The sequence below is a fragment of the Rhamphochromis sp. 'chilingali' genome (genome assembly GCF_963969265.1).
Source record: "Rhamphochromis sp. 'chilingali' genome assembly, chromosome: 14".
NCBI classification, from domain to species: Eukaryota; Metazoa; Chordata; class Actinopteri; order Cichliformes; family Cichlidae; genus Rhamphochromis; species Rhamphochromis sp. 'chilingali'.
In genome coordinates this window covers 2776822-2796157 of record NC_137941.1, presented here as the reverse complement: position 1 = coordinate 2796157, position 19336 = coordinate 2776822, and the positions used below count along the sequence as shown (strand labels likewise).

The 19336-nt window shown below is 45.9% G+C and overlaps 1 protein-coding gene across 1 annotated transcript in view; it reads left to right on the top strand.

Annotated features, from left to right (window-relative positions):
• Positions 1-18870, top strand: part of ptpn4a (protein tyrosine phosphatase non-receptor type 4a) — a 73349-nt gene extending 54479 nt beyond the window's left edge. Inside the window, exons 11-27 of the mRNA XM_080903694.1 lie at positions 632-695; positions 3030-3202; positions 4182-4250; positions 4332-4466; positions 5520-5681; positions 8735-8894; positions 9628-9711; positions 9954-10010; positions 10212-10368; positions 12069-12235; positions 12439-12529; positions 12767-12828; positions 13732-13878; positions 14305-14433; positions 17287-17435; positions 17862-17997; positions 18079-18870. Coding sequence (XP_080759820.1) covers positions 632-695; positions 3030-3202; positions 4182-4250; positions 4332-4466; positions 5520-5681; positions 8735-8894; positions 9628-9711; positions 9954-10010; positions 10212-10368; positions 12069-12235; positions 12439-12529; positions 12767-12828; positions 13732-13878; positions 14305-14433; positions 17287-17435; positions 17862-17997; positions 18079-18459 — 2323 coding nt within the window. The 3' untranslated portion in view covers positions 18460-18870. The remainder of the gene's footprint in view (positions 1-631; positions 696-3029; positions 3203-4181; positions 4251-4331; positions 4467-5519; positions 5682-8734; positions 8895-9627; positions 9712-9953; positions 10011-10211; positions 10369-12068; positions 12236-12438; positions 12530-12766; positions 12829-13731; positions 13879-14304; positions 14434-17286; positions 17436-17861; positions 17998-18078) is intronic.
• The last annotated feature ends 466 nt before the right edge of the window (positions 18871-19336 follow it).

The following is a 19336-nucleotide window of genomic DNA, read 5'->3' as shown; positions in this document are numbered from 1 at the left end:
ATTTTATCTGTACACTCAGATCTCATCACGCAAGTCTACGAGCTGTGACTGCTGTCTGTTTAAAGATGCACTGATTGTAAATAAGCTTTCGCGGCTCACCTGCTTTGCTTTCATTGAGCGCTTGTAGCTGCCGTGTGGTCACGTATTGGTTTCTGGACTCGGTCATAATTTCAGTGTCTGCATACATCAGTAAAATTAGGTTCTGTGGTACTTTTTCCTGCAGTGCTCTTAATTTTAAGCCTTAATGGTATCCTCTAAGACAGGGGTGTCAAACATAAGGCTGGGGGCCCAGAATTAGCCCGGCAAAGACTTGAATCTGGAAATGTGGATGAGGGGATAAATTTTGGACTTTTAACTGCATTAGGAAGTTTTCCAGCTTTTCCTGCTGATAAAGATAAAGACCTCCCTCATGGCCAGTCATACAACACCAGACTAATTAAGTCAGAGATTTGGCTGGATGGGTGGAAATGAGAAGAGATGACGAGGCAGACGTGACAGCAGAGAGGAGGCTAAATGTTGTGCAGCGTGAAAATGTGTGACGAGTGGAAAAGAGGAGAGTGTGTCGCGTTGTTTGAAAGTGGAACGTCAGCGTCTCAGGACTGAAGATTTAACTCCGCTTTTCTGCTTCCAGGTTGAAAATAGTGAAAATCTCCTTCAAGTGCAAACAATTCTTCATCCAGCTGAGAAGAGAGGCAGTAAGTACACACACACACACACACACACACACACACACACACACACACACACACACACACACACACACACACACACACACCTGTTAACCTCTGTGTGTGTGTGTGTGTGTGTGACAGCATCAGATTAACCCCCTGCTGTCTGTGTCCTGGGCGTCTCTGTTGTAATCCCTCCCTTTTGTGTTGTTTCACCCTTGAATGTGTTTCTGCTTTCAACACAACAAACAGCATGTTTGTCTCCACCACAAATATTTACTCTCCTGTCCTCATTTAGCCCTCTTAAACCCGACGTAATATCTTAAGCTCAGCGTTATTACAAAGCAAACAATTACAGCCGCTGGCAACTCCCGTTCTCAAGCATCGTTCTCAAGATTCGACGTTAAGCTTCCTCATTTTTCAGTGTGTTGTTGTTGCTGTATCAACACATTTCATTCCAGGTGTTTCAGATCATAGTTCAGGAGATTAGTTGTTATTATTGATGACAATACAAATTATAATACACAGGAAAGTTTGAGTGTTGATCATGTGAGAGCGCACACAGGACGAGTATTTGTATTTGCCAGCATGAGACCAGCGCAGGTCAGAGACACTGAGTCAGGTAGAAGGTGGAGCTCGGGTGTAGGTGAGTTGCTAAACAGCTTGGTTTCATGGCCCGTCTGAAGTTAAGCTCATGTTTCTGGTGTTGGTTGTGTGTGCATTATTCTGTCTGTAAACACAATAGTTTAAAAACTTAATTCTAATAAATCTTGTAGGGGTGTCGAGTGGGCTCATCTTAACGAGCCGTTTAAATTTGCCTTCCACCCACCAAGGTCTTCAAGATCAGCTTCATGAGTTATTATTGGAAGATGGACAAAAAGCCTTCGAGCTTAGAAACCGTGGTTCTAACACGCGAGCTGTGGATTCTCAACATAAGGACATGATCACATATCAGGTCAGATTTGACCTCTGACCTCTCCAACAAGTTCAGTCTGGTTGATCTGACTTTGAAAGTCATAGTAATGTTAGTTTAGTATGTTTGTATTTTTAATGAATGCACTATATCCACATCAATAATAATTATACTCAGCAGTGCAGATAACAAAAGCTCGCACTTTTACGTTTAAAAAGAAAACTAAATATAGACTGGGTCTAGAGAGTATTTTAAATTCAGGGAATTTAAAATAGAAAGTAGCTCGTCCACAGGAGGACTGGTAGCTCCCCTTACGATAAGGGTTCAGATCGCGCGAACAGGTGTGAAATGTGTGTGTTTAGTTAGTTAGTTTGTTTGCTTGTTTTAATCAATTTTAAATCATGCTTTTTATTTGTTTTTGTTTCTAATGTCTCTGTAAAGCACTTTGAATCACCTTGTTGTTGAATTGTGCTATACCAGGGGTGCTCACACTTTTTCCGCATGTGAGCTACTTATAAAATGACCAAGTCAAAATGATCTACCCACTACAAAAATCCAAAACATATACTTATTTATAAATATATTGAGGATTCTTTATATCTACAATGTATATACATGCATAACCGCAATATCCAATATTTCACAACACAATTAACTATGTAAATTTTTTGTCATTACCTGAGTTTACTCTGATGACTTGCACTGAATTGAATCAGCCAGGGATGCATAGTCCGGACAGTAGCTGCTGACGGCCAGGTTTAAGAGAAAAAACCGAGAGCTAAAAATTGGAGTTAACTCGCTGACTAGCTTGTCAGTTTTACTACACTTCGCGCCGCTGTTTGCGCATGCGCAGCGACCTAAGCGTCAGAAAAAATCTGCTGTCATCTGACTGGCTTCCCTGTATCAATCAAGTGACGGGATGGATGATAGGCTGGCATCTATTTTTTTAATGCCATGCGATCTACCAATACTACCGATCGACGTATTGAGCACCCCTGTGCTATACAAATAAATTTGCCTTGCCTTGCCTAGAAAATAAAAACAGTTTTCTTAAAAGCTGCCTTGGTGGAGTTTGTGCTCTCTGAGCGCTTCTTGTTTATTTATTTCTGTTTTTTGGCTCCGGACCAAAAGTGTTAACAAGCTAAATGTTTGAAATAGACTCAGAGTACTAAAGACAAGCTTATCTCAAAGTAATGAAGTGTGACGGGGCTTTTCCTGGATTTTTGCTGCTCTCTGAGCCACACGATGTTTCTTTCTTGCACAGTTATCACCCCCTGAAGGCCCTTTGTGATTCAGGAGAAAAGAACCTGTCTGAAATCGCTCAAAGTAGAGAATAAAAAGTAATAGCAGGGCGGCAAACATGTGCAACAGTTTGTTACTGTAGCTAACAGTTTTGGATGATCGGAGCAGGTCACGAACTAACCCCGTCCTCTCCTCGCTGCACACAGACCGAGTCTCGTGAGACGCTGCTCGGCTTCAACATGGTCAACTACCGGGCCTGTAAGAACCTGTGGAAAGCCTGCGTGGAGCACCACACCTTCTTCAGGCTGGAGCGGCCCATCCCGCCGCAGAAGAACTTCTTCGCCTACTACTTCACCCTGGGCTCCAAGTTCAGATACTGGTGAGAACCGCAGGCCACAAACACGAGCTGTCAGAGAAGCACCGGAGAGCCTCTGAGCATCCAGGGTCTCACATGTCCAGCACACACACAGATATGTGGGTGGATGCTTTGTCTGGCCCTCCTCCTTCGCGTCAGTTTGCGAGGCTGAAAGTGGCCGCCGTTTGCCTTTGAACCTTCTCGCACTACCTTGCCCCTGAAAAGCACGGCTTAATTATTCATGGTTTGCCTGAAACAAAGTAACCGAATTCGTGTTTGGCCTTCCGACCGTTGTCTTTCAAGTTTTGCGGGAAGTGTTTGTGTCCACGTGAGAGCCAGCCGTGCATTTCATTTCATTTTCCGTCACGCTGCCGCCGCCCTCCTCCTTTCAGACAGAGCATTCCTTCCCGTTTGGTTTGATAGTTTTTTGTTTTTTACTTCAAGTTGGAACCGACACCGAAACATAAAATAAAATGAGGTTTTCTCCTCGCTGCTTTATGACATTGCACTGTGTCAACTTTGTTTCACTTCACTGGCGCCATGTTTTTCGTTTCCTTTTTCTATGAAATGTGAGCGAGAGCTGAACTGAGAGCTGGAGGTCTTGTGATGCATTATTGAGCAGCAGTGATGCAACGTGAGCTAGGCTCGTCTGATGTTTGGCTCCGCTGAGTGCGAGTGGTTGAGATATTGACTGACTTTTCAATAAGCACAGACCTGAATTGTGAATTTGTGCTGTTAAAAATCTTATTAACTTTGTTTCAGAAGATGAAATATGCTGTGCTTGTTACTGGTTGGCAGGCAGCTCATGGTGTTTAGATTTCTTAAAGATCGGAGGAGCTAATTCACTGAAGTGCCTCTCGTTATTAGAATAAGGCAGCACGGTCTTGTTGTGTTAAATAAAATCGATATGCATTTATGGATTTATCACATTTGTCACAGAAAACCTTCGATAGCTGCTTTTTGAAACTGTCCTAAACTTAAGAGTTGTTTTTGTCGTCTTCAGCGGGCGGACGGAGGTGCAGTCTGTGCAGTACGGGAAGGAGAAAGGCATCAAGGACAGAGTGTTTGCCAGGTAATTCTCGGGTTCTTGATGGTCAGCTGATGATTCATGTTGATTTTGTGCAACGCTGAGTTAGTGCGTCTGTCTGAGCAGGTCACCCAGCAAGCCGCTGGCCAGGAAGTTGGTGAGTGGAACCGACTGGGAGTCGGTCAGCAGGAACAGCCTATCGGACGAGAGATTGGAGACCCAGAGCCTGCCCACTCGCTCCCCGCCCGGCACGCCCAATCAGTGAGTTCTGAGTACACTTCAGCTGTCTCCGTAACTCTTCACCTATGTCCCGCAGACCTGGACTTATCTGGGATTCAGACAGCAGAGATGTGATAGCCCAAATGTTCACCTGCCAGCTGCTGGTGCAAAGTCCATGTCAGATTGTGCCGATGTGGGAAAAGAAAATAGTCTGGTGTGTTCATCCCAGCACATCTAAAACCTGCAGCTCCCCCACCCTTTCCCTAAACAATATTCAAGATCACTGCGTAGTTTCACCTGTAAAGAAAACTAAATGTTAAAGTGCACGTTCACTGATGAGGAGTTTCTCCTTCGTCAGGATATATCGGATATTTCCCGTCCACTCCTCTCTCACAGGGCTGAGGCTGTGTTTATTTTCAGGTCAGCTTGTGCTCTGTTATTATAGATTAACGAGAAGCTTATAAAGTAAATAAAACTGCTGTATTTCTGCAGGTAAAAGTCTGCTTCACTGTGGAGAGAACAGACCAGGCTCTGGTCCAACTTCTGCTTTCTTTCTCTCCTTTTGGACACCTGTTTGTGTTTCTATTGAACTTGTCAAGAATTAATTGGTGGGTGATAACGAGTTTTTCAAGAGTCGTTGCTGGTTCTGAGTGGCTCCGCCTCTTTTACCACAACGTTTGTTAACTCAGTATTCAGCCAGAGAAACATCGACTTCAGTCTGAGCAGCACTGCTGGGATCTCCTCGACCATAATGGCCATTTATGGCTTTCAGCCTTACATGAGGAGAAATCGTAAGGCAGGCTTAAAGATGACAGAGAGCAGGTGAATAATCTTCCAGTTGTTCAGCATCTGTTATGAATCAGATGAAGGCAGAGCGTCATTAAAGTGTCAAATCTGGATGTTTTAATAAGCAATGCCTCCTTGCAGCCTTACAGCTGACATAAATCCAGACGCGAATGTAAAAAGAGTTAAATTGTAAAGATCACGAGCTTTAAATCTGAACGTCTTGCTGGTAAATAAACGAATGATGCGTTTGGGGTCACGTTTCCATCGCTGCCCTTGAACACTGTGTGTCTGCGTCTGTTTGTTTGTCAGGAACTCGCTGTTTGTCCAAGAAGGCACGCGACTACGGCCGTCGTCGGTCGGCCACCTGGTGGATCACGTGATCCACGCTTCACCCAGCCTGCCCGTCTTCTCCTCCAATCACAAGTCGGCGTCGTCCACGCAGGCTAACAGCATCAGCCTGGACTCCACACCGTAAGTCGTCTCCTTCTCCTTTAACGCACGTCCCACTCACGTTTCTTCAAGCTCTTTGTATTTGGGCAGCAAACATCAGCTTTGGACTCGGTGGCAGAGCGGTGGTTGGATCATAATTTGACTGCTTCGTAAATAGAGCGTCCCCCGAACACAGACACCCTTTAATTTACATTTTACTCATCAGATTTAGTCTGAGAGTACTGCTGAGTTGGCAGCTTTTGTTTTTAGTCTGCCTGTCGGTGTCTGTGGCTTCTCCCGACAGTTCACACCCTCCCAGTGTCACTTAGCTGGCCCCAGTGGAAAGATGAACCCTTTGAAAAACAGCCCGTAAAATGTGTTTATAGTGCATAGCAGGGCGGAGCGCTTGTGCAACAGGGCTGAACTAGGAATTAGCACGCGCGTGTGTGTCTGTGTGCGCGTGTATCTGTGCTTTCTGGATCTCCTTAAAATGCTCTCACACTGTGAAATATTCGTCGAGTCGTTTAATAAAGTTCCACACGGCTGCTTCGGCGTCTGAAATCTTGCATCGAGCTGGTAGGAGAGATGGATGTCTCAGTTGGACGTCAGGATGGTTAAGTAACATTTAAGTGGTAGTTCCTCTGCCTACAAAGCTGCACACGCAGACGAACACGCCAAGTCAGTGGCTCATCGCTCTGTTACGGAGCCAGAACATGACATAATCACCTGCTCTCCCTTCCTCCCTCTCTGTTATTGTGTGCTTCGTCCATCGTGGTAGTGGAAATAAAAACAGGCCAAAACAGCGTTTTATGAGGTGAACCTCAGATGCTTTATTTTGGAGTTTGCATGTTTAACCCTTCAGACTTTAGTCTTTCCTGATGAAAACAAGTCTTCACATTTAGTGTCAAAGCACCTCAGGTCCGTGAGTAAGAGACATTCATGATCCATGTTACCTGTTCAGGTTAAAAGCAAAACACATCACGGTTTAGAGAATATATAAAAGCTATGAATTCACTGATAATATTAAACCTGGTGAATTATTTTGATTACACTTTATAATGCTGCCTGTGAAGTATTTGGAATTATTTGAATGCATTATTTAAATTTAGTTACAATGTAACATACACGAGGTTCTACTTAAATGAGCTTCCAGTACAATTCCTTTGTTTCCTGTAACGGTTGTTAGTGTTAGTCTACCCAGCTTTGAGTCCATATAGGTAAATATCATTTCAAAAATTGCTGTGACGTTGCACGCTCAGTTGAAGGTCGAATTATTACAAAGCGTTAGCGTTGTTTTAAAATCTGTTCTATTTTCAGCTACAGTTGTTCAGAAGCACATCTATCAGTTTTAATCACAGCGCTATACTTAGTATTAGCCACGTTCCTTTTGCTGTGAATGTTTTCTGCAACTGTGCAGAAGAGAATTGGGACGCTAACCATTAGAAGAAATGTTTTTAAGTACGTCTTTCAGCTTCAGTGGTTATGAACCTCAACCATGAATCACTTTTTGATATCAGCCGCTGGTTGGAACCGCTGTGGTTTGGCTTTGATATAATTTATCAAATAAATTCTGCCTTTTCGAGTGAATATTTGCAGCATTGCTTGCGTGTTTTCAGGTGGATCACTCCTCGGCATTACGCGTTGGAGATTTTCCTCCAGTTAAACTAAAAGGAGATTCTGCTTTTTGTCATCACGCCCTTTAAAAAAAAGCCCCAATGTTCTGTTTTCTAGTGGCGTGAAGTTGAAAATGATCTGTTTAGCTAACCACAGTACACTGGAGGGATCCTTATTTTTAATTGCAGTGTCTTTATTTCCTTGACAGCGTCAGGGAAAAAGCCTGGCGTGATTATGCCTTTGGCCGGAGCTGGGAGTTTATGACACGGTGGATTTTCTTTCGTTTGTTATTGTCGGATTAAACGTCGATTGGGTCATCCTCTTTACAACAGCGCGGCGCTGCACACGCAGACTTCTCGCTGCAGTGCCAGAAGGCGTGGCGTTGTTTTCGCGTGCACCCAAATTATGTGCTGGTGCATCTAAATGAAAGTTGTCATAATAAATTATTTTCTGTGCTGTAATCAAACTCTTTTCTCTGAATTCAAAGCAAAGGCAGGCTTTGGTGAATTATTTAGTTGGAAAATAAAAACTGGGTGTGCACTGAAACAGGTCTTAAATTTGTCTTTTTGTGGTTTCTAAAGCAACATTTTTCTTTATTGCAGCTCCTTTTAGCCCTCTCGTGTACCCGCATATGATTTTTCTGTCACTGCACACTCATTTGGTTCCCTCTTACACCGTGCTTTCAAAAATTTATCGAGCGATAAACATAGATCCAGTATGGAAGTATTTGATAGAAGGAAAGCTAAAAAGCAGGGCTTAGCCGTGTCCTCATCCCGGGGCTGGCCTAAGGTTGTGGCTGTCGCGCCGAGCAGATGCATAATGCAGGATGATGTGCAGCCTCGGCTCAGGCCTGCTGCGCGCTGCCCTCTCTCTCTCTGAAAGCCTGACCTGGTTTTGACCCATAATAAATGTTAGTTTGCATTCGTGTGTTTAAGAGACAAAGTGACAGTGGTAGCAGAAGCCAAAACAAAGGCAATGCTCTTTGACTTGTGCTTCTGCCCCCGAGGAGCACCCGTACGCAGCAGTGCACACGCGTGGATGCAGACAAGCCTCACCTGGCTGCTGATTCGCCGTACACGCCGACTGCTTCTTTATTGTCGGGATGATGGAGGGGGGATGTTTTCCTTCCTCCAGCAGCCCTTTTATCGAGGTTAATGCATTGTGACTAACACAGTGCTATTAAGCCTCCCTGTCTCTCACGGTCTCCTCGCCTGCTTTTCTCCATTTGTCTTCACTCCACCTCTTTAACAAAGAGGAAGACCATTGTTGTGTAGTTATCATGAATGCATGTTTGTGGCTTTGCTGTCCGTCCTCGAGCGCTCACAGCAGCTTCACAGGCTTCACAAATCCTGTGTTACTAACGGTATCATAACAAATGGCGACACAAAGGACTTTGAAACGTGTTTCTCGCTGTCATCTCGCCTTCATTTTTGCTTTATTGCTGCTTTCTTCTTCTTCCTCCCGCCGTTTGCCTCCCTCAGGTCTCCAGATGGGGTGGATGGCCAGCCTCCAGCTCTCCCGCCCAAGCAGCTGAGCAGGAAGACCCTGAGCCAGATCATCCAGGCCCACTCCCAGCAAAGCCTGCTGGACAATCACCTCAATGAGATGTATGACGTTCCCGTCAATGCCGACAAGACCACGGTCAGTACGAAGGCGTCATAAAAAAAAACTGCAACAGTTTCTGTACAAGTAAATGGAAACTGTGTTAGCTTCAGAAGTCGTCTGATTCTAGATGTTTGAATATCTGAATAGATGAAGAGAAATCCCCGAGTATTTTATATTTGTGCCGTTTTTATATAATCTTTCTAAGCTGTTTAGAGTCTTTTAGCTCATTGTTTTGGCTGTTAAGCATCTACCGGCATCATATTAAAAAGGCGGGGTCGTTGCTGTCTTTGGTCCCAAGACTTATTTCTTCTATGAGTCTCTAAATCTGGCAAAATGAGGATGAAAGAAGGCGGCACGCTCTGCTTGGACGTATGTGTAAAAGGGACTAAACCTTAGAGGTGGTTTTAAATGATTTGGAAACGGTGACATATACCTGCAAATATTATGACACCTGTTGAAGTTTCTCATTCTGTTTCATTCTTTTTATGTGTTTCAGACTTGAATTTACTGGTTACATTTTTAAAAAGTGACGTTTGTGCTAAAAATGCAAGAAAAGTTGGGCTGAAGTGAACCACTTTATTCTGGTGTACTGTGGTGCATTTATAGCCGTCTGTATTGTAATGTATTTGCAGTTGTACTCGTGTAACAGGAAAGAGAATGAATCTATTAAGCTTACAGGATCGGCCGCTGTTAAAGTCTGAGCGCTCGGAGCTGTTGTTTGACAATGTGCTGATCCGTGATGTTGACGTGATGACTTGTGTTCTTTCAGCTGAACGGAGTAGTCCCTCACGATAACTTGGTCCTGATCAAGATGAGACCGGATGAACACGGACGCTTCGGCTTCAATGTCAAGGTGAGAGCTGAGGAGACGGGAGTGAAAACGCCCCTCGCCACCTTTTATCTCTCCTGCAGCCGCTCAGTCTGACTTGTGTTTTTCTAGCTTATTTCTATGCCTGGTGTAAACCTTTGCCCGTGGGCACGTCATCTGTAAGCACGCGGACACATCCGCACTGCTTTCCCAAATGTTAACTCGACCCTAAATATAAAAAGGACGTTTGTGTAAGACGCTGTTAACGTGTGTGTGTGTGTCTGCAGGGTGGAGCTGACCAGAAAATGCCCATCATTGTGTCTAGAGTGGCTCCGGGAACCTCAGTAAGTCAACAAGAACCTCATTTGTCTTTACACTCTAGTGAGTTGCACATTTTTTCCTCTCACTCATAAAAACACGTCTTCAGCCGCCAAACTCTCTGAGGTCTCCGTGGTGGAGTCAGATTGATGCTGACTTTAGTATAAAACGTCCAGAAACACAAAACTTCAGCTATCTTATTTTTTTCTTCTCTTTCTCCTCTTCAGGCTGACCTCTGTGTGCCTCGCCTTAACGAGGGCGACCAGGTAGTCCTGATTAATGGGCGGGACATCTCTGACCACACCCATGACCAGGTAGTCATGTTCATCAAGGCCAGCTGTGAGAACCACTCCGGGGAGCTCATCCTATTGGTCAGACCTAATGGTGAGTGGTTGTTAGAGTGCCCAGTGCATTAAACACTGATCAGGTGTAACATCCTGACCGCTGACAGCTGAGGTGAATAACACCTATCTCTTCATCATGCCATCTGCTAGTGGGCGGGATATATCAGGGAGGAAGTGAATATTTTGTCCTCAAAGTTGATGTTAGGAGGAAAAATGGTCGAGTGTAAGGATTTGACAAAAGGCCAAACTGGGTCAGAGCATCTCCAGAACCTCAGCTCCTGTGGGGTATTCCCAGGGTGTCCCCCAGGGGTCAGTGTGCATCAGCGACAGGGTCATGAGTGGCCAACGGTCACGGATGAGCAAAGGCTGACCCGTGTGGTTCGATCAAACAGCAGAAAAAGTTGATGCTGGTTCTGATAGAAAGGTGTTAGAATACACCGAGCATCAGAGTTTGCTGTGTGCTGAGCTCCAGACCAGTCGGGGTGCCCATGCTGACCCCTGTTCACCACCGGAAACGCCAGCAACGGACATGTGAGCGTCAGAAATGAACCACAGAGCAATGCAAGGAGGTGTCCTGGTCTGATGAATCCCACCTCACAGCTCACAGGCCTCACAGGTATCTGTTGCTAACATCTTGGTGCGGTTACCACAGCAAAATGGGAACCAGCACAATATCAGGCAGGTGGTCATGATGTCATGTCTGATCGTTTACACCGACAGGCAAACTTCTGGTACTTAGGCCTTTACAGAAAGTAATGAAAGATCAGATTTTTAGAGGATATTTGTACACGTATAAACTGTAAGTACTCTCGAACACTAGTACTGTAGGTATGTGAGTAGCTCATATATTTTCTTCAGGCTTTAACCTTCAGAGTGTCTTTGTATGCTAGTGAGCTTCTTCTGCCACTTCCTGGGTTTGAATATTTGCTCCTGATGAGACTTGCAGTTTGTGCGGTGCGGCCGGTTTTAATTTAAGGACCGTAAACATTCGAATGAAGTGTTTTACAGGCTGAGTTTAACGTATTAACACATGGTGCAGCACACTCCTGAAAATGAAATGTGGTCAGAAACGAGATCTGCGAAGCCGCACGTGGTGGTATCCGTACGTCTCGGCCGTATGTGTGTTCACCACATAGACTCGTGCTGAAGCGTCTCCTTTAATCAGCGAAGCGGGGAGAAGTGCTCTTAAAGATGATGAAACAGAGAAACTGTTTGGTGTGTGGGTCAGAAACAGATCAAAGCAGATAGAAGAGTCCATCGAAGTCTTTACGTTATTCAGTTTTGCTGTTGAAATGTTGGACTGTAAGTATTTACACACAGAGGACACGTGTTCTCTTTGTGCTCGAGTTTTGTTGTATTTAAAAGTTTGTTGTTTAACTCCATGTTTTTATTCTTGGGCTCTACTAGTGTAGCTTTGCACGACTTACAGTTGAGCGTTAACGTGTCCTCTGTAAGTCCTTTATCTACTGTCTTAAACGAGCTGTTTGGACTCCTCTTCCTCATTCCTGATTGGCTGCTTCCTGCAAAGGACAGATTTGAGCAGCTCGTGGTTTGAGCCGCATGCTCGACACAACCACTTTCATGCGGATCCAAGATTAGAGCCTTTGCCTTACAGGGATGTAAGCTGAGCTCATTATTGTGAACTTTGTTTAATCTTAGCAGCGGTGATCTGTATATGTGTCAGATGGAAAAGCTCATAGATTCCTGTCACAGTTTGTTTTCCTCTCCTCTCCTGCTCAGCCATCTATGACGTGGTGGAGGAGAAGGTGGATCCAGAGCCAGATTTTCAGTACATCCCTGAGAAATCCCCTCAGGACCCGGCCCAGCTAGACCAGCATGCTTTGAGAGACTCTATGGTCGCACTGAAGGAAGGCCTGGGCGGCGGAGCCATACTGGCACAGTTTGATGTAAGAAGGACACGAAAAAAGTTCACACGCTCACGCACACGTGAAACTGCAGGCTCGAGTCGGTGGTTTGTCATTTATTTTAAAATATTTTGTTGATTAATTCTTTCCTCCACGTTCCTGATTTATGCGCTTTTAAAATTTATAATACATAAAAACGCACAAAACAAAGACAAATGCTGATATTTGTGTTCCTTGTCTTGCAGCAACTGTACAGGAAGAGGCCGGGGATGACGATGCTGTGTGCCAAATTACCTCAGAACGTTTCCAAAAATCGCTACAGAGACATCTCTCCCTGTACGTGACCCCACAGCGCTATGCTCGCTAACTTTCTCCTTTTTCTCATCATTTTCCCTCGACTTCTATTTTCTGACTTTTTCCAACAACTTTTAACAGAAGTAACAAAGTAACGACCCGAGAACAAAGGATAAAATCCTCCTTAAATGCAAACATGCATTAAAGACACAGTTTGGACTTGTTGCTGTTTTTCTTTGCCTAATCTGACCCCCTTCTCTTGTTCGTCTCTCCCGACAGATGATGCCACCCGCGTCATTCTGAAAAGCACAGATGATTACATCAATGCAAATTACATCAATGTGAGTTATCTTTAATGTCTGCAGTTTTGCTTGCGTGATGCTCTGTTACACTGATGCTGAATCGCAGCCGGTGCATTTGAACAGGACTATCATATCACACGCTGCTCCAGTTTCGGAGCCGTGAGTTTGGGTCCTTGTGGCCATATTTGGACGAGGGGCTTGAGTGCTAGTTTGTCAGTGAATCCTGGAAAGCTGCACCCATCATCTGGTAGTTATGCTAAGTAACTGAAACTGGAGCGCAGACTTCTTGGGCTGGCTCTGCCACATGGCAGGCTGTGGTATCGGCCCGCCAGGCCTTTATTTTTCAAAGCTAACGGCAGCTTGCGTGTAGAAGAGGGTTACAAACAGAGAACAGGTGCTTCTTGGTAAGAATTTAATATAAGAGCGTAATATTTTAATGAATTGAATCTCCTTCCTGTGGGTGGCTCTGTCTGTTCATGTCATGCCTTCTCAGACCTACTGGAGGTTTGTTCCCTGCAGCAAACACGACAACCTTTGCAAACAGTGTTTCAGTGTGAAGGGCGGCATTTTAAAGCCTTGTTCACTCTGTGATCGGTAGTTGTTCGGCGTGAAGGACACAGGCCCTGCTTCCTCGCCGTCTAATCAGCATGAACAAATCCAGCTTCTCATCAGTGTCATTATTAATTCAGGGGCTGTAGGTAATCTGATAAAGACCTGGGATAATTTGACTGTTATTTGATTTGATAGAGTTAGGACGCTCATGGAAAATGACCATTCATTTATTCTCTGTTAGCTAGAAAGTGTAGTTAATGACATGTTGTATTGGGACAAGCGCTGATCCAAAAAAACAACAAAATAAGTTGGAGTAAGATGCAAATCTAATGCAGTCTCTGCTTCTTTAACCTGAACCTCTGATGTGTGTGTGTGTGTCGTCCTGTGTAGATGGAGATTCCTGCGTCCAGCCTGATAAACCGCTACATCGCGTGCCAGGGCCCGCTGCCCAACACCTGCCCCGACTTCTGGCAGATGACGTGGGAGCAGGGCTCATCCATGGTGGTCATGCTGACCACCCAGGTCGAGAGGGGGCGGGTATGTAAAAGATCTCTTCAAGGACGAGGGCAGGAAACTGAAAATGTACTGTTAGAAAGAGCCGTTTGAATTTAACGTTTCGCCGGTAAGCGGCACAGCTTACGACGCTGAGGCGTCTGGTCGAGCTGCGTCGTAATGCCTCAGTATATTTAATTATTTACAAAAGTCTGCAAAGTCTCACACGCTGCAGACTTCTCTGCAGCTCAAGCCGTTGTTAGTTTTGGAAAGAAGTAATCCTTAACACAACATTACGTAACAACGAAGCTTCCAGACACGGTGCAGATAAAAAATCTCTGGACTCGATCTACAGTTTACATCCAGGGATGAGAAATTGGAGAAACTGGACATGTTTAATGGTTTGAAATGTAACGGCGAGGACGCGATGGGTAGATGCTGAGAGTCATAAGGTGTTTGATGTGTTTACAGGTGAAGTGTCACCAGTACTGGCCCAACCCTGACAACAGCGCCACATACGGAGACTTTAAAATCACGTGCCACAATGAAGAGGGCAACTCTGCCTTCCTGGTCCGGGAGATGACCCTCACACACACACCGGTAAACTCACACACTCTCTCACACACACACACACCGGTAAACTCTCTCTCACACACACACACACACACACACACACACACACACACACACACACACAGCCAGATCACATCAGAAAGTAAAGCCGATGACCCGGGCGGGCGAGGGCGCCCCAGAGGAAGACTCCGGGTCCAATCTCAGAGAGGGAACCGCGTCTCAGGAAGGATGAGCTGTCGAAGGACCCCGAGGAGGTGTGTTGCCATAGTGACCAGTGTGGGCTGTTCTTTTTCTGGCTCCCGCTGCAGCACGCGGGCCACATATTGGGATCTGGTTGCCACGACAACCCAAACACTCCAGTCGGCCACATTGCAGAAAAGGAGAAAGACGGAGAGCAGAGGAACAGAGAGTGGGATGAGGATGGTTTGAAGAACGGGGACGTAAGTTCGGTTCGATCGTGGCGTCGAAGCCTTCGGCGTGCTGCGGCGTGCTGCGGCGCACTTTTAGTTCTTTCATGCTTTTAAACCACACACAGCCAGAGTACAGCACGGGCGCCAGAACGAGCCACGGCGGCCTGAGAGCAAAACAGAACCACCCCCTTTAACTAGATTCTTTGTTTGATACTTTCATTTATTATATTTTTTATGGTCATTTCAAAAAACAAATAAAACGAATACTAGAACAAATAAGTCTCGGTCGTTGTGTCCTTGGGCGAGACACTTCACCTGTGTCTGCTGGTGCTGGTCAGAGGGCCCGGTGGCGCCAGTGTCCGGCAGCCTCGCCTCTGGCAGGTTTGTGGGTTTGTTTTCATCACTCTGATGATGTCAGAGAGCATAGATATTCTTAATATGGTCATCCACACCCCGCTCTGGCTCCACCTACTCCTCTGTTCTTATCTTTTAATCTTAAGGAGGATGGTTTGAAAAGAATGAGGAACACGAACCAACGGATTTCTCCAAAGCTCCTCTGACTCCAAGTAAACAGATATCTTTCTGGAAATGAGCACAGCAGATCCCGCCTTGATCTCCCTGTGAGGAAGAGGAGGGGGAGGCCAGTTTGGGGTATTCAGTGCTACAAATCAGCTGACCCAGCTGTTCGTGTGCCTCTTTTTGAAGGAGGTGCCTCTGAATGTGCCAGAGATGCAGAGTGAAGCATGAGCCCAGGCTTTTTAAGTGCAGCGACACACACACATGGGAGGTGGGCGGGGCTTCTGCGCCTGGACGTCCACTCTCGGTGACGTCATACAGACCCAAGAACAGAAAAACCTGCAAGAAATGAAACTTTTGGCTCACAGGCATTATTTGTGTGACCTCACCGATTGTTTAATATGAGCATTCGCCATGGAAACGGTAAAAAAAGGATGATGGATCCCCTTTAGTAAACCACATGCTGCTGTATTGTCTCCTGTTAAATGGGCACTGTTCGGGGAGTTGATATATAAAGTTGGTATGAATAAGTAAACCGAAGGCTTTTGTTTGTTTGCTGCGTGTAACATGTGTGATGTGTAAACGTAGCGTCCAAACGGCGAGCTTTCGTGCCGGATCAGCTGTCTGTTTTTCCCGATCGCTTTCCTGCGTGCGGTCCGCGCAGCGTGACCTTTAAAGTATACGGCTATAAGAGGAGCCAATTAGCATTCTCCTCTGCCTGTGATTGTTGCTATGGAGATAGATGTGTTACCATGGCGATACGGCGAGGCAGTATTAAAGAGGAACACAGCGGCTCTGATTCGCACAAGAAACGGTGGTCAGTGCTTGGTTTCTTCTGCAGGGTGTGTGTTTGTGTGTCACGGTGATCCCGTGGGGTTTAAATCCTACCAACTTCGATTTTTCCATCATGGTTGGACCTTTTTTTGTATTTTTCTTGTCCCTGATGAATCGATAAAAGAGAGAAGATCTCTTGTGTTTATTCAGTGTCTAATAGAGACACTAAAAAATGTTTTCATAAGATGTGATTTACCAAATGTGTCCAGCAGAGTAAAAAGAATTAAACTGCTGTTACTTCTTCGCTCTACCCGTTTCATAACATAATTACACAAACAGGGTTCTGTGTTGTGTACCCCCAGGATGCAGAGCTCAGTGAAACATGCTTAGCGGTCTCCCACATAAAATACAATTCCTTGTTTTGGCGTGAGTGTGGTTGACATTTGAAAGTGAGGAATTCTTTGTGAGCTTTAGGTCTTCACTGAGGTCAGGGTGAATACCCTCAGTTGGTCTTCAGTGCCCTCCATCATGAAGAAGAAGTCTTTGTGTAAAAGATTACATAAAAACATAAAGGAGCATTTGTAGTCGGGCTAGTATCGGCTGGCTGTTGATGTATTGGTGTAAAGACGTTGCAGAAAAATGAGCCCCGGGGTAATCAGACGACTGTATCATCGGTGTTTGTTCAGCAGAGCAGATCTGATGTCGTCTGTAACGCTCGCGGTCTGCAGCACATGCAGCAGAGCAGCGTCACTGCTGCGGAGTCGAGCCGTGTCTAACTTCCCCTTTTAAACGTGTTGTATTTACACCGTTGCTCCAGCCAGCCGGAGAATCCTGGATGCAGGACCTTGGGAGTGTCCGGTGGCGTCTGGTGTTGGGAGGGTAGCCTCGGGTCCTGTAGGTCGAAAGGCTGAAGCTCTGTGGATCAGACTGACGTTACACCGTAGGTCTGAGTTTGCAGAGCGGGCCCACGGCACAATTTTCACTGCCTGTCAGGAATTCTGATCCCATTACTCATCAGCGTGTGCACATCTCAAACATCTTTACTGTATCTGCATCTCCAGAATCCAGCACTGCTCGTCCACTGATGACCTTTATTTTCTGTGTGTGCGCGTGTGCGTGTGCGTGTGCGTGTGTGTGTGCGTGTGCGTGTGTGTGTGTGTGTGTGTGTGTGTGTGTTCAGAGCGAGCAAAAGAGGGAAATCACTCAGATTCAGTACGTGGCTTGGCCCGACCACGGCGTTCCCGACGACTCCACTGATTTCCTGGACTTTGTGGCTCTCGTACGGACCAAACGGGCTGGACAGGACCAGCCAATGGTGGTGCACTGCAGGTACGGCCATTCTGTGTGAACCATGTGACCATGGCAAGCCAAAGATTACAGGATAAAAGTTAACCTGTCTGAGCTGGAAACGATGGATGTAGTGAAACGAGTGACTCTTCCAAACAGGTTTACTTCCAAGAAAAGTTCCAGTTTCCGTTACCAGAAAATGATTTCTCTCCTTTCCCAGGTCTCAAATGTTTGAACACCTCTCACCTGCTCCTCATTACTTCCTTCAGGGCAATTTGTTATACCTTAAGTCCCGCCTCCTTCACAGCGTGGGCAGTACCGTGACAATATAGCACACAAATGATATCCATAAAGTCTCAGAATTGTTGGAATTTAGCTTATTTGCTCCTTACAGAGATTTTTGTTACTTCGTTAAATAATTAGTGTGTGTTATTAACAATCAAATGATCTTTCTTGATTTTTTTCCAGCGCTGGGATTGGTCGGACGGGCGTTCTGATCACCATGGAGACGGCGCTGTGTCTGATGGAGTGCGGTCAGCCGGTGTATCCTCTAGAAATTGTCAAGACCATGAGAGATCAGCGGGCCATGATGATACAGACACCTGTGCGTACGCAGCACCGTCCGCTTGCTCTCCGACGCTGTAAACTTTAAAAGCTTAAACTCTGCCTCCGCTTTTCTTTTCAGAGCCAGTACCGCTTCGTGTGCGAGGCCATCCTCAAGGTCTACGAGGAAGACCTGTTCAAGCCGCTGAAGACGGCCCTCTACCAGCAGAGAGAGAAGGCGGCTGACGAGAAGGAGGAGCGGAAAGAGCAGCAGAAAGCGGGAGAGGAGCGAGACGAGGCGGCGACGGCAGAGAAAGGGGAGGCGGCCAAGGTGGAGATGCTGGAAGAAGAGCTGGACGGAGAGGATGACGACGAAGTCGAGGTGCTGGATGTGGGAGAAGTGACAGAAGAGGGGGAGGAAGAGGAAGAAGAGGAGGAGGAGGAAGTGGAGGAGCCGAGCGTCGCCAGTGCCACCAGCGTGACGAGCGAGACCAGCGCGAACCCCGATCCCGCTAACCCGTGACGTGGGTGGGCGGGGCTCACCGGGAGGAGGCCGGACGAGAGAACAAAAGCACTGTTGCACTTTAAGCTGACAAAAAATGAAACGAACAGACAAACTGACATGAAAACCTTTGGACGTGATGAGTTAAAAAACCCAGCTGTGTCGAACAGGTACCTTTAGGGGGAGTTAATGTTCAGGGTAACGAAAAGAAGAATCAAAGAATGAACGAGATGATAAAACGTGGATGGGGAGTTGCTGTAGTGCCATAAGTACGAAGGGGAAGGGCGGCCACTGTGGATGGAAAGCCTCCCCTCCGCTCTCTCTCTTATTATTTTAGTTTTTTTAAATCCCAAAGGGTTGCCCTGTCCCCTTCGGAGTGAGTCTGCCAGACGGACCTGCCTTTTTTTTTTTTTTTTTTTTAGTGTCCTTTTAGCAGATAAAGAGAAAAACCTTATCTTTTGTTCCTCAGAGTATTTATTGTGTTTTAGTTTGTGTCAAACCCTGTCCACTGAACAAAAAAACGCTGTATGTTTTGTTTGTACAAGTCTAGAGCTTCATGCTTTCCTGATTAAATCTTAGGTAGTAAAGTAGTGTGATTCCTCTTCTTCGAACTACTTCATTATTTCTTTTGATTTTTGTGGTTTGGGGGGGCAAAAACAACAACAGTGATTTAATTTATTGTACTTGCTTTGATCTTTCTCGTCTCGCCTCTCGTTCGGCGCTGGGGGGAGTTTGGTACTCGATCCTTCTGTGAGCGGTGTGTTTGAGCCCACAGACGCACACGTGGACGTTGTTTGGCGGGGTTTTTGATCCTCGTCACCACAGCTCCCGTCCGCTTTCACTCACTTTCACGCTCCTGCATCGATTCGCTTCTCGCTAAAAACCGCGGTGTCCTCGA